This window comes from Elgaria multicarinata, chromosome 6 (genome assembly GCF_023053635.1).
Source record: "Elgaria multicarinata webbii isolate HBS135686 ecotype San Diego chromosome 6, rElgMul1.1.pri, whole genome shotgun sequence".
Lineage (NCBI taxonomy): Eukaryota > Metazoa > Chordata > Lepidosauria > Squamata > Anguidae > Elgaria > Elgaria multicarinata.
In genome coordinates this window covers 93,247,075-93,262,075 of record NC_086176.1, presented here as the reverse complement: position 1 = coordinate 93,262,075, position 15,001 = coordinate 93,247,075, and the positions used below count along the sequence as shown (strand labels likewise).

The following is a 15,001-nucleotide window of genomic DNA, read 5'->3' as shown; positions in this document are numbered from 1 at the left end:
TCTCTCATACTGCGCGGGGTCAAGGAAACATTACTCAGCTTAAACCTTTCAACTCGCAAACAAACAGCTTAATCAGCGGTTAGTAGCATTCTCCCCCCCCCTCCTGAAGGTATCATGTAATGCAACAAAGGAACAAGGAAGCAACTCTAGAAGTGGGGGAAATGATCACGTTGAAGAAAAAGATTTTGCCACAACGTCGTTTCTCACAGAGAGTTTTATAGCCACGGGTTCCACAGAAGCAGTGAAAGGAAACTTTGTGCTGTAACTGAACTTTATTTCCACTTTTGGCAGGAACCGCTTATTTCATTTTGAACCACATTTCGATTAATACAGTGCCCATTGTGTTTGATTGGACAATTATTTTCAGCAAATTGCAACTATGCTTTGACTATGCTTCAATTTGATGTAAGATCGGAATGCTTGGGGAGGATGATGATTATTATTATTATTATATTTATTTGTATCCCGCCTTTTGTCCAATGCTGGGCCTCAAGGCGGCCTTACAAAGTTTAAAATATACATTGGGGGGGGGGTCTGGAAAGAGCTATGCGTTTTCGGGTGCTAAACTCTGTTCCACTTCAGTTTGCAGCCCAATCCGACGCAAGTATATTCAGAATAAAAATCCACCCAGTTCAAAGGACTGTACTTCCTTGTAAACGTGCCTAAAACTTTGTATTTTGTACTTCATGTAACTGCAGAAGCAATCCCTGTTTATTGACACCAAAATGGAAGGTGTCAATATAAATGCATTACAGTCCTTCATCGCTTCAGACATGTTTTTGCATCTCCTTTTCCATATTTGTATGTTGCTTTGTAAATTAAAGAACTGAGTTTACACCATCAGGATGTTGGCATGTGTGTCAGTGAATTCAATTTTTCATTTCAGAAGCAAACACATTCAGGTACAAACACAACATCGCTCTTTCTATTGCTCCTTATGTTGTGGCTGCATCGGTAGAAGACTTAGGCCATGGCTAGACCTACCGGGTCTAGCATGATGGAAGGGGGAGGATCTCGTGATATAGTTATCGCAAGATCTACCACCCTGTCTACATGCGGCGTGCGGCGTCCCAGGAGGAAGAGGATGTTGTGCCCGCCATTTTTTAAAAGGAGTGCATGAGCGCTCATGCGCAAAATGTAAGGTGGTGTTTTTTTAAAAAAAATCCCCACTCCCCCCCCCGCCCCTGATGGGCACAGAGCTCCTGAGGAGCTCTGCGCCCCATGCCTGGGTCCTCACGGTCACTAGCGAAGAGCCGAGACAACCTGTGACGCCCGGCCACACATCCCACGGTCTCGGGATCATCCCGAGACTGCGGAAAAAAGCAGGCTAAAAGGGTAGGGTGATATCCTGGGCCAAGGGAGGGATCATCCCTCTCTGCTCCCGGGATCCCATGCATCATGTGAATGCACAGGGATGATCCTGGGGCAATCCCTGGCATATCGCCCCATCTAGCTACGCCCATAGGGTGCAATCGGATGCATATTTTGACAGGAAAATGTCCTGCTACATCTCTCAGCGATCCCCAGCAAGCCGCGGTCTTCTGAGGTTCATTTGGCCATAGTGCAGAGGAGGGCCTTCTCAACTGTGGCACCCACTATCTGAAATGATCTCCCCATTGAGATCAGGCAGGCTCCTAGTGTGGAGTACTTTCACCAACGTAGGACACACTTGTTTGCTCAGGCATTTCCCTGACCACTAACTAGCATTGCCAGCAGCCCCTCATTATTTTAATGAGATTTTTAAAATTGTTTTTATTATTGTTTGATTGTTTTAATTAATAGTTTTATTGAATTTTATTGTAATTTTATCTTGTAAAGTGCTTCGGCTTTTCTTTTCTTTTTTTTAAAGAAGACTAAAAGCATTATAGAAATTCTCTGTAACCAAGTAAAATAAATTAACTCAGCGGACCATACTTCTGAGTAGGTATGTTTAAGTTTGCGCTGTTCCATTCAAAGGATATTGTTAGTTTGGATCAAGGTCCTATCCTAACAGCCAGCAAAATATTGGATAGCACAATCCTATGCATGTCTACCTAGAAGTAAGTTCCATTGGGTTCAATGAGATTTATTCCTAGGTAAAAACGTGTATAAGATTGCAGACTGAGGATTCCATCCAACTTTGCATGTAGGTTACACATATGTTCCCTCTTCTCTGAGTCAAGGAAAGATAAGGCAGCAATCTGTTCATACAAATGTTACTGGCCTGAATTTAGATCACAGCCAGTCGCATGGATATACATGTTACATGGCAAATCCTAACTAGATTTTAGTAAGCAGGACATTTTAAAAGGACAAAGAAACTTGATATAACATTTATTTGCAACAGAATAAAACTGTATTTCTGCACTATTTAGCAAAACATTTTTCTGGTATAAAATATACTTTATTACAATTTAGTTTTGTAATTCTAATAGTATATGAAAAGCAATAACTATTTTAAAATACCAGCTTTAAGGAGGGAAATACTCTTAGGCTGCACTCCTGTAGCCACTTTCCTGGGGAGTAAGCCCCATTGATCTGAATGGGATTTATTTCTGAGTACTCATTTATAGGTTAAAAAAAATCTTAAGAGCACAATCCATTCCTGGAAAAGGCTATCAATAACTGCTAGTCCGGATTGTTATATGCTACCTCCAGTTTCAGGGACAGTATGCCTATGTACACCACTTGCTGGGGACATGGACAGTAGGGTGCTGTTGCACTCATGTCCTGGTTGCGGGTTTCCCATGAGCAGATGGTTGGCCATGGTGTGAGGAGAATGCTGGACTAGATGAACCCTTATCCAGCCTAAACAAAGCACTAACCTAAACATGCTTAAGAGAGCAATCCTGTGGTTCCTGGGAAGGTATCCTAGGGACCATAGAATATGGTGGATGTCCACCTCTGAGGGCAGAGATAGAGAAAGGGAGGGAGAGACAGAAAGAGGTCTGCCCTCACACAGAGAGAGAGAGAGAGAGAGAGAGAGAGAGAGAGAGAGAGAGAGAGAGAGAGAGAGAGAGATGCATCCATGATCCTTCCTCTCAACCATTGTGGAAAACGCCACAGCTTCCTCCCAGATTTACAAACTCTGACCTTGGGGTGGGTGGATGGAAACAGGTATATCAGGAATTCCAGTGAATATGGAGTGAGTAGGAAATGAGGGCAGGTCTCCTGTATCTTTAACAGTAGTATAGAAACATCATGGCCTGCTCCTGTTGGACTCTTCCCCTACTCTGTACAGCACCATGTACACTGATGGTGCTATATAAATAAATAAATAAATAAATAAATAATAATAATAATAATAATAATAATAATAATAATAATAATCTTGGCCCTGTGGGGAAGAAGAAAGAGCAAGGGGACAGGAGCAGGCAGAAGAAACATCATGGCCTGCTCCTGTTGGACTCTCTCTCTCTCTCCCCCCCCCCCCGAACTCCTGTTCCTTGTGTGTCATGACTTTATTAGACTGTAAGCCTGAGGGCAGGGACTGTCTTTTTTGCTAAGTGTAAGCCGCTCTGAGAGGCTTTTTTGGCTGAGGAGCGGGGTATAAATATGATAAATAAATAAAAAATAATAAAAATATAGAAAAGGGAATTTCAGCAGGTGTCATTTGTATGCATGCAGCAGTGACCAGATACAAAAGAGGGCAGGGCTCCTGCAGCTTTAAATACTGTGATACTGTGAATTTCACTGGGTGCTGTATGCATACAAATGACACCTGCTGAAATACCCTTTTCTATAAAACTATTAAAGATACAGGAGCCCTGTCCTCATTTCCATATGGTCACCCTAGCTTACAGCAATGTGAACTATATGGTGGCCCACTAGGGGAGGGGAAATCAAGAAACCTCGTGTTTTTGTTGCCTGCCAAGGACTCAAAACTGGAATTTTTTCACCCGCCTGGAAGGGCACAATGTATGGCTTGAGTAGTCATGAATCCTATTTTACAGACAACAGTTCTATATTTGAAAGAATCCTCTTTCCAGGATAAGCAATCTGGCATTCTTCAGGGGTGTAGGTTGTATTTTGGGGTACAACCTACAAAATCCCTCACCATTGACCATGTTAGCGGGGGCTCATGGGAGTTGTAGTAGAAGACTTCTGGAGGGCATCAGCTTGCCCACCTCTGCTCTGTTTGAAGGTCTGTCCAGTCCAAATCCACTTTAAAGATGAACAGCAGCAGAGTCCTTGAATTTAGCACCAGAACTGAGTGCGCACAGTTCATCTGGTCCCAATGTTCCTCACTATATGTATTATATTTCTTCTAACGTAGTAACTATTTCTTAATTTCCATCTATACATATAAATTTGCATGTACACATTTAATGCAAATCTGTGTCTTCTTGCGTCCTTCTTGCATTTCCTCTTTTTTGGCAATGCATAAGTGGTCATCCTATACACGGCTGGTGACGTAACACTTGACTTAGTAATTCTTCAGGCGCGTGAGAAGTGTGACTTTTTCTCACTGTGTATTTCTTTTTGAACGTCAGATTGAAACTTTTTTTTTTTAGTGGCCTGAGCACAACTTCTGTGATGCAGCAAATGGGCATAGAATCATAGAATAGTAGAGCTGGAAGGGGCCTACAAGGCCATAGAGTCCAACCCCCTGCTCAATGCAGGAATCCACCCTAAAGCATCCCTGACAGATGGCTGTCCAGCTGCCTCTTGAAGGCTTCTAGTGTGGGAGAGCCCACAACCTCCCTAGGTAACTGGTTCCATTGTCATACTGCTTTAACAGTCAGGAAGTTTTTCCTGATGTTTGCTCTCAGTTACACGGAATCCCTATTGAACCCGCTGATTTCCAAATGAAGCAGTTCTGTTTGGGCCGCTCAGAAGGAATTTTAGGCCTGAGCTGACAATATACAAGTGGACAGGTTTCTCTAGACAAAACCATAAACATAAAGATTAATGCTGCAGGCTGACCGTCAGCCACACGGATGTACCATATGGATGAGAGGCAGTAGAGGATGGTTGTTTGGATGTCAGATGGTAGTTTTGATGGTGGAGTGGATGAATCCACTCAGGGTTTCAGTCAGAACGCTAAAGGAGCTATCCAAGGTGTGGAGCGCCTTGGATACCTCCTTTGGAGTTCTGACTGCTTCTGACTGAAACCCAGAGCGGATTCACCGCCCCACTGACATCGGAGCCACCAGCTTTCACTGATGAGAGGTGATGTATGTATTGTAAAACAACTTTCAGCCTTACTGTTTATAACAATAAATACAAAAAGAAGCTAACGCACACAACAGCAAGTGTCCTATGTCATCCATTTCAACTGCTCAGCCGCTTCAACTAAACAATGGATTTCTTGCTCGCTGATTCAGACAAATACCTGTCAACATAATGAAAGCTTTGTTTGTCCTAATATTCGCCTTCAAACTGTGCAAAGGTCGAAATGACGTGGTAGAGATTAGCGCCTTGCTCGTTATTTGGAAAACATCCACATCATTTTGAAAGCAAGTAGGTATTAGGTATTAGGATGTGAGAGAGGATGTACAATGACTGGTATCAAAAAAAATTTAAAAAAGAATTTTGCAGAAATAGTTGCAGAAATAACAAAAACCTCTGTAAATACAGAGTTTTGAGCCAAAAATTGCATAAATTCCCATGAAACTCTAGGCTTACATTTATAGAGAGAGAGGCCACAGCAGAAGAAGTGGTCATGCACTGACAAAGGCTTGGTTGCAATATAATACCACCTCTATTAACTTCCCGTTTTATACCAACAAATTGTGGTTTCGACAAGCCCCGCCAACAGTAGTGTAGCAAAGCCAGGGCTCACAGAGATGCAGCCCAGGCACTTTATGTTTATCAGGGATGCTGATGTCATCTGCCAACCTTCTCAGAATCCCCTGATCTCTCTCAGCTTAGCTGTGATTCTCACAATAGTTGGGAGGAAATGGGTTTTCCCAGCAATATATTCTTCCCTATTGCAATACAAAGCATTTTGTGGTGGCTTGGAGGCAATTGGAACCACAAGCCCTCTAATCCCCGAATTTGTGCTCCTGTGGGGTTGCATGCGAGGAGGAGCGCCCATGTACTGGTGCACCCGTGCCTCCTCATGTCCCAGTTTTGCTTTTAACCTTTTTTCGGCTTCTCCCCATGCCGGAGAAGCACAGAGGTGGGCCAGTGGCCATTCGGCTCACTGGCCTGCCCCTTCCCCCTGTCCGGGCAGATGGCGACCAATAAGGGTTCGCCATCTGCCCAGACACGCCTCCGAAGCAGCTCCAGAGCAAGACGACAGATGGCAGATGCCGTCATCACCTCGCTCCAAGAGAAAAGTTAGCATAAGCCCCAACTTCAGGGGAAAGCCCTGGGATGGTTCCGCGATGGCTGCTGAGTCATATAAATGACCTAGCGCCACATAAATGACCTGTCTTGAAGAGGCTTTCCCCTCTTCAAGACAGGACCTTGATCTTAAATAGGCAATACATACCAAAGAGCTTTACCAAAGATCTGCTCCTGGTGGGCATAAGAACTGCACAAACTGGTTTGTTGATATGGATCAATACAGCTGCCTGGATTTTTGGAGTCTCCTTATGGGACGTGGCTATGGGGCGGCTATCGTGATGAATGCCTGTGCTTCAAAGTTTATCAATACAGCACTGCCTGCATATCAGGATATCGTCAGCCATATTCAGGTGTTATGCCTGAACAGGGAATTTCAACTTGTATAGGGGATGCACACAGCGACCTGGCCCACACTACCCCCTTGGCATTCTCCACCCTGGTCAGAGTGGAACAAGAAGATCTGAAGAGGGCTTCTATGTGCATTCAGTCAAATATGTGTAGAAGCCTCCACAATAAAGCAAGGCTCCTGATTGCAGGGAAGCTTCTACATGCATTCAGTCTAATGCATGTAGAAGCCCGCTGCAGGTCTCCCTGTTCAATGTGGGAAGGTCAGGAGTAGAAAGGTTGGAGCTGTACCCACCACCCAAGTTGAAATCCCCTATTTAGGCATAACGTCTGAACAAGGCTATCTCTGTTGTCAAGGCATGAGCTTGGCCAATCTGGAACCTTTCCAAAGCTTCTCAATGGCAAGGGCTGATGTTGCACCATTTCTTATTGGGACTTTGAATAGCTCTGAGCACCCAAATTTTATAGCCCTATGTAGCTCACTGGCTAAGTCCCAGCCTCAACCTATGAACCTTTCAGTTCAACCCTTGGAGTTCTTGGCACGAGGGCATGCTACACAAAGCCAGTTGGTAAAGTCCATCCCCGTATGCTGCAGGTCAGGAGTAACCCCTTTGCAATTCTCAAATATTATCCCAATAAATGTGCCTTTAAGAGAGCGTACGCCTATCCCCTACTCTGTCCCCGGTTCTTTCTGTACTGGGTGCCAGCTCTATAATGCACTGCAATTGGAAATGGCGTCTGTTCTATGTAGTCGTATCACACCATGTTATAGAGTAGGAACAACATTTTAGGTCTTCTCACCACGCTGCCACACCACCAAACATGGCTGTGCTTCATCCAATGTCGCTCATTCTGGGACCAATACAAGTGGGCCTTAATGATCCAACTGAAAGCCCATTAGGGTTACTATTGACTTGCTTTTAATTACGCAACAACGAGGGAATGCAGATCTTAACTCAAAATAAATAAATATCATAAAGAGCAGCCAAATGTCACAGTGGTTCACACAGTTCTCTTAGGGGCTGCAGTGGCACACTATACCCAGTACTGGTTGCGTTTCAAGGCAGGGTTGGTTTTTCGACAGTGCTGGATCATTTCTGGGTCAAGTTTGGACCAAGCGCTCTGCAGAAGACTTTCTGCAGCTGGAGCAACCAGCACAGGCTGCTGCTGCTCCAGTCTGAGGGCCGTGAATGGGAAGGCTGTTGTTTTGCCCATGCCTTTTAACAGGGGGGTCACTGTGACGGTAGGAACAGTTAAGCTCCTTTCCGCAGAAAAGCTTGGGCTGCTGAGGGCCGTCGGTGGCTGTTCTGCGATGAGAGGCTTGGCCTTCCGCGGTTTGTGACACATCAGGAAGACGCAAACAGCAATGGCGGTCACAATGAACAAAACAGCCACAGAAACGAGGGGTATAATGATGAAGAGTCGGTTGCTGCTGTTTGTGGGCTGAACCAAGGGGCTTTTGGAATTTGTTTTTATCGTGGTCTCGGCCCAAGTAGATCTGCCTCTTGCAATGTCCTCATTAGTCCATGGGTCTCTATCGTCCAAATGCCCCCAACGGTTTTCGTTGTGCCACAGGGTCCGTGCTGGTGCTTCAGTGTGCAAGTCACCCTTCGGAAAAACCAGAGGTCCATTTTTTGTAATAGTGTAACTCTTTAAACCGCTAGCAGTGGTTAACTGAGGCACTTCAGTTGTAAACATCTGGACCAGTGAAGGATCATGTGGCACGATGACGTAGTGAAATTGACCTACGGCAGGCTGCACAGTGTCCGCTCTGAGTATAAATGTGAAGGAATCATTTAATACATCCACACCTGTCATATTGGCATCTGCTTCAAGGAATATAACACCATTGTCAATGTCACTCTGTGTGAACGCAACTGGTCTTATGCTTTTAGCATTACGTAATGACCTCCTTAACAATCTTCCATAAGCTGGAGGCATAAGCACTTCAAACTTGGGGCTGCTGTCTGTCAGGTTTGCTAACTGTGTAGCATCCAAGTCGCTTGGTTTTAGTTTGTAAGCCATCTGATTTGGAATGTTCAAGTCAAGTGCCACTCGCACAAGAGGTTGTACTGTGATATTCATAACCTGTCCGGTTAGATTACTGTCCAAAGTAAACACAGTGAATTCCAGTGTATCTCTAAATGCGCTGAGGTTGGTCATATAATACGACAGTCTTCCTGCATATAAATCTGCTTGTTGAAATGTAGTTACCCGTTCATTGCCGATCAATAGATGACCATATTGGAGGGGTTCTGTTACTTTAAATCTGATCTCGGAGTTTTTCCCATTTGTTGTAGCTGAAAGCTGCATGTTCGTAATACCAACGGTGTTCTGTCCTTGTGGAAGCACCACTTCTGTTAGGTTGACCAAGGTGACAGACATAGGTGTCACTTCAAGGTTAAAGAGTTTGTATAGTGGACGATGTTTTCCATCTGTCACGCTAAAGTAAAAAACCCCAGATGAAGAACTACCATCTTGTACAAACCAGACTCTGCCACCATCAATATCAGCTTGTGTGAAATCTCTGATGGATTCGTTGAGATGAGTCCACAGTGCTAAGTAGCCATTTTGGGGATCCCTTATGATGGTATATTTGATCTCTTCTGGTGTGTTATCTATGTCTTCCACTTTCAGGTTTTTTGGTCCTAGAACTGTTGTATCTCCTTGTAAAACATTCAAATGTAGCATTTTTGTCTTTAGCTCTGGAGCTTGGTCATTCACCGGCACAATAGTGATATTAAATGTCTCTTCTAACACATTGGAATCAGGTTTCGTTGCAGACTTGCTCTTCTGGTTTAACCACACAGCAAAAATAAACTGATCAGTAAGTGATTCAGAGTCATCATGTACATAGGTGATTCCAAATTTGTTAATTATGTATTGGGAGAAATTGGGCTTCTCTCTTGTAATATTTCTTTCCCCCACAATAATTCTGCCATGTTGGGGCAACATTATAACTTGATACCATACTTCAAATGCAGATCGCTGTGCTTCAGGTAATTTAGAGAGTAGATTTGAACCATCTAGGTGAGTTTTGGAAATTAAAATCTTGCCTCCCTCCTGGACAGCAACACCTGCATTTTAAAAATATATATATAAAAGCATTAATTGGATGAAGCAATAAATTGTAATTCAGAAAAGGTCAGAAGGTTGATCCAGAGTACAATATTGCAATTTATTTCTTTTAACTATTTGAAAACATTTATATCCTACCTATTCTCCAAGAGTTCTAGGCATCTCACAATAAATATTTAACAATTAAAAACATCCCTCTACAAAATACAAAATAGCAGCAACAAGAGACAAAACACAGCAATGATATATATATATATATATATATAGAGAGAGAGAGAGAGAGAGAGAGAGATTGCCCAATAGCCAAAGCTCTCTCGGCAGTTCACAAAGTACAGCATAAAATATAATATGAAAGCTTAAAAGCACAACATAAAACCACAATACAAAAGTACAACTAGAATAAAACAAAGCAGTGATGCAGAGATTTAATTAGATATAAAAACAGCAGAGTTAAAAGACTAGATAGTAAATTGCAAAAATACTGGGAATATAAAGAGTACAACATAGGTACCAGGTGATCTAGGGAACTAATTCCACCACAGCAGAAAAGGCCCTTTCTCTTCACTTCCTTTGGCAGGGACTCATGGAGAAGGGCCCCTGAGGATGATTTTAGGGTCTGGATAGGTATATATGGGAGGAGGCGATCCTGCAGACAACCTGGACCCAATCTGTTTAGGGCTTTGAATGTTAATACCAGCACTTTGAATCAGGTCCAGACTAGAGACTAATTAAAACAGCAAGTAACATTACACTCAAGAGGACTTCCTAAAAAGGAAGGTCTTCACCAACTTCTAGGAAGTCATTAGTGAAGAAGTAAGATGGGCCTTCCTTGAGAGGGCTTTCCGAAGCCTAGGTGAAGCCACCAAAAAGGCCTTCTCCATAGCGCCAACTAAATACATGAGAACAAAAGAAGAGACATGCTGGATCAGACCAAGGGCCCGTCTAATGCAGCATGCTGTTCACACAGTTGCCAACCAGCTGTCAACCAGGGACCCACAAGCAGGACATGGTGCTACAGCACTCTCCCATCCATGTTCCCCAGCAATTGGTATATATAGGCTTACTGCCTCTGATACTGGAGGCAGCACATAGCCATTCTCCTCCAGGAATTTATCTAACCCTCTTTTAAAGCCATCCAAATTGGTGGCTATCACTACTTCTTGTGATAGCGAGTTGCACAGTTTTTTTGTTTTTTGTACAAGAACACCTTGTCAAATTCTGTAATCAACACTGTAAAACAGGCAACTGTGTAAAAGATATTGGAGAAAGAGGGGTGAAGCTAAACATCACATTACAATCTGTAAACAAAGTGTCCACAGTTTAACTATGCATTATTTGAAGTCCTTCTTTTCATCTGTCCTGAATCTCCCACCAATCAGATTCATGGGATGATCCTGGGTTCTAGTATCGTGTCTCCACTTACCCTCCTTATTTCCAAGCTGAACAATCCCAGCTGTTGTAACCTCCTCAGGGGTTGTTAGAACAAAGAAGAGGGCCTCTAAATATCATCGGAATATTTAGAGGTTCATACAAGAGAAGGTAATCTTCAGTTATTCTGGTCTAAACTATTCAGGGCTTTAAAGGTCAACACCAGCACTTTGAATTGTACCTGGACACAAATTGGAAGCCAGGGGAACCATTTCAATAAGGGAGTCCCATGCTCCCTGTGCACAGCCCTTGTTAAAATCAGGCTGTTGCATTATGGACCGATAGTAGTTTCTCAATATTCTTCAAAGTCTGCCCTCTGCAGGGCAAATTGCAATGATCCAGATGTGATATAACTAAGGCATGTGTCACCCTGACCAGAAATGCATTCTCCAGGAATGGATGAGCTGGTACACCAGCTTCAGCTGGGCAAAGACGACCCTGGCCACCACCAAGAGCTGAGCATCCAGGGTAGAGGCTGGGTCCAGAAGAACTCCCAAACCACTAGCTGGTGTTTGCAAGGGGGGCATTACCCATTCAAAGCAGGTTGAACCGCAATTCCTGAATTGGTAATGAGAAACCAAATGCAACTTTCTCCTTGGAGTTATAACTAGTAGGACAGGACCCACTGGTTTCAAGAGGATAAAATGGTGTCGTTTTTCCCCAAATGGAAACCAGAGGAAGGAACTGAAAAATAGTGAATTCATTCTGAGAAATGCTAGAAAAGGTTTACAAAACCATTGTTTGCCATTTCACTGGATGAAAAAGGCATACCTTTTAAAATTTACACAGAGGAGTTACAACTGAAAATTAATTTTTAAAAAAGAAACTCAGGGAGGTATAATAGGTAGATCAAGGACTGGAAATGCCCCCTCCCCCCACCCAGGGTAACCCTGGTTCCTATCGCTGCACTGGTAAGAAGTGATCTTGAGCAAGTCATTCACTCTCAACCTAACGTACCTCACAGGGTTGTTGTGAAGATAAAAAGGGATAACTCCAAGTGGGCAGCCTTGCAGCAAAAGTAGATACAAATGAGACTGAAAAGGGTATATTGGTTTTACCTGTGTTTGCAAGTAGCTGAGTTCTCCGATCATGCCCTTTAATGTCATAAGAAATATTAATGTGAAACGCCTGAGGCCCCAGAGCTGCTGGTGGGGAGGAGACTGTAAACATAAAATAATCTTGTGCATTCCAATCAACTGCTTCCTTATTTGCATGCTCGTAAGCGACCATCCCTTCATCCACCTGTCCAGAGGAGAACGAAAAACGAATACTCAGGTATGGCAGCGAAATGAGTCCTAAACGCATTTTCAGTTACAACTTCGGCCTACAAAAAAGAGTGACTTCATATATGGAATTTGGCCAAACCTCAGGGTTAAAACCTATAATCCCGTGAAAGTGCTGTGGGAACTGCAAGACCACAAAGCCTTAATTCTGTGTGGAATCCAAGAGATTTACTCTCAAGCTAGCTAATACTCTGATTCACGGAGACAAGCTCTTGGAGATCTTGGACAGCAATTCAAGAAGAAATTGTCACTTGTTAAGACACCCATTGAACTGATGACTTACGGGAGAGGTAGTTATTAAGAACATAAGAAGACCCCTGCTGGAACAGACTGAGGGACCATCTAATCCGGTACTCTGTTCACCTAGTGGCCAAACAGCTATTGGCCAGAGACCCACAAGCAAGACACGGGGCAACAGCACCCTCCCACCCCGTTCCCCAGCAACTGATATATATATATATAGGCTTACTGCCTTTGATACTAGAGCAGTGGTTCTCAACCTTCCTAATGCCATGACCCTTTAATACAGTTCCTCATGTTGTGGTGACCCCCAACCATAAAATTATTTTCGTTCTTCTCTACACGATCCATTGTCATGGGATGGTTTGCTAATGAAAATAATACATAACAATAGCTTTAATAATACAAAAGATGATACATGACATAGTTCAGTCAATACAGTTTCCTAAGACCATCGGAAATATGTGTTTTCCAATGGTCTTAGGCGACCCCTGTGAAAGGGTCATTCGACCCCCAAAGGGATCCCGACCAACAGGTTGAGAACCGCTTACTAGAGGCTAGTAAGCCATCAGGACTAGTAGCCAATTCAAAGGGAAGGGGCCATAACTCAGTGGTAAAGCTCCTGCTTTGCATGAAGAAGGTCCTAGGTTCAATCCTGGGCATCTCCAGGTAGAGCTGAAAAAACTCCTGCCTGAAACCCTGGAGAGCGGCTGCCAGTCAGTGTCGACAATACTGGGCTAAGTGTACCAGGGATCTGACTCAATTTAATGCAGCTTCCCAGTTCTTTTGTCTTCCTCAGTCAGGTGCCTCCCACTGTGTTGGAACAGCAACATGACCAGAGGGCATTTCTACATGTGGCTTTTATCCCACACCTTTACCAGGGCTTTTGGTTCCGGATTCTTTGCAGGATTAGCCAGTGGAAACTGGTGCATCTGATCCTGGTGGGGCTGTGAATCCATCCTGGATTTCAAACAGAGCCAGCCAGAACTCTAAAGGAGCTATCCAAGATGCCGACTCATTCAGCACCGTGGCTCTGGCTCAAACGCAGAATGGATACTTCTGAGTAAACATGCTTAGGATTGTGCTGCTAGTAAATTTAAAGAAGAGGTAAGATTTGAACTAGGATATCTTGACTTATAGCTTTAGGGCTGTATCCAATGTTAGTCCTACTTAGAGAAGACCCACTGAAATGAATGCAACTAATATTGGATACACTCCTAATCTCTTAGCAGTTAAATTACACTACACTCCCTCATATTTATAAGGGTGTTTCATAATAAATTCAAACTTGGTTTCTTTGTTTTTGCTGACTTAATCTTCCACTCCTTTTTCTTTATTAGATTTCATAAATGTTGACATTAGCCCAACCCACACTTTTGTATTATGCTTAGCATACTCTATATTGTTGTTCCTGGCTATCTTCTGCCCACATTGATCAAATGAAAGCTGTAAGAACATTTGTTCCTGAAATCTTCCCTTCAAACAAACTTGTAAAAACAACAGACAGTGAAGATCCATCTGTAATAAAGACACATTAACAACACCCATAGTTAAAACGGACTCTTACCATGGATTGCGTAAAACTTGAAATATCCTGTGTGCTGTTACCAGAAAGCACAGCAATGAGTCTTCCAAGTTTCGGGGAATTTGTAACTGTAAAAAATATAGTTCTGTTTTCTGCCTCAACCACATCATTAGTGATGGCCTTCAGATTGTGGGGTGTGACTGGTTTCCTAGAGCCTGAAAAAAAATACAGGGGTATATTAATATTTGCCAATATAGTTCATGTTACCTTTCTACCACTCAATTTTCCCCTCAATCCTATCCTTGAGCACACAATTTCTTTGACATGCAGCATCATATTTAGGGTGACCATAAAGGACGACAGGGCTCCTGTATCTTTAACAGTTGCATTGAAAGGGGAATTTCAGCGGGTGTCATTTGTATGCGTGCAAAGTTCCCTCTTCATTCCCTCTTCATCACAACAGTTAAAGCTGCAGGAGCTATACTAGAGTGACCAGATACAAAACAGGACAAGGCTCTTTTCTATACAACTGTTAAAGACACAGCAGCCCTGTCCTCTTTTCATATGGTCACCCTAATCATATTCCATTCATCCTTGTGCAGTGCCATTCTATGTGTGTTCGCTCAAGTAATTTACACTGTATTCCGCATACTCTCTCAGAAGTGTGCTTAAGATTGCAGCCTTGATCACTTTAAATCAAAAGCAAGGACAGCCAAGGTTATGATATAAGAAGACTGACATTCCCATTACCACACACCATCTTTAATGATATTTTCACATGGCAGGGAAAGTGCCTTTTGTGTCTGTCACCTCTGCCTCCATAATATAA

The 15,001-nt window shown here is 43.2% G+C and overlaps 1 protein-coding gene across 1 annotated transcript in view; it reads right to left on the bottom strand.

Annotated features, from left to right (window-relative positions):
• Nucleotides 1-7,592: 7,592 nt before the first annotated feature.
• Nucleotides 7,593-15,001, bottom strand: part of LOC134399957 (chondroitin sulfate proteoglycan 4-like) — a 40,221-nt gene continuing 32,812 nt past the window's right edge. Inside the window, exons 8-10 of the mRNA XM_063128073.1 lie at nucleotides 14,215-14,387; nucleotides 12,183-12,366; nucleotides 7,593-9,695 (exon numbers count right to left, since the gene is read on the bottom strand). Coding sequence (XP_062984143.1) covers nucleotides 7,654-9,695; nucleotides 12,183-12,366; nucleotides 14,215-14,387 — 2,399 coding nt within the window. The 3' untranslated portion in view covers nucleotides 7,593-7,653. The remainder of the gene's footprint in view (nucleotides 9,696-12,182; nucleotides 12,367-14,214; nucleotides 14,388-15,001) is intronic.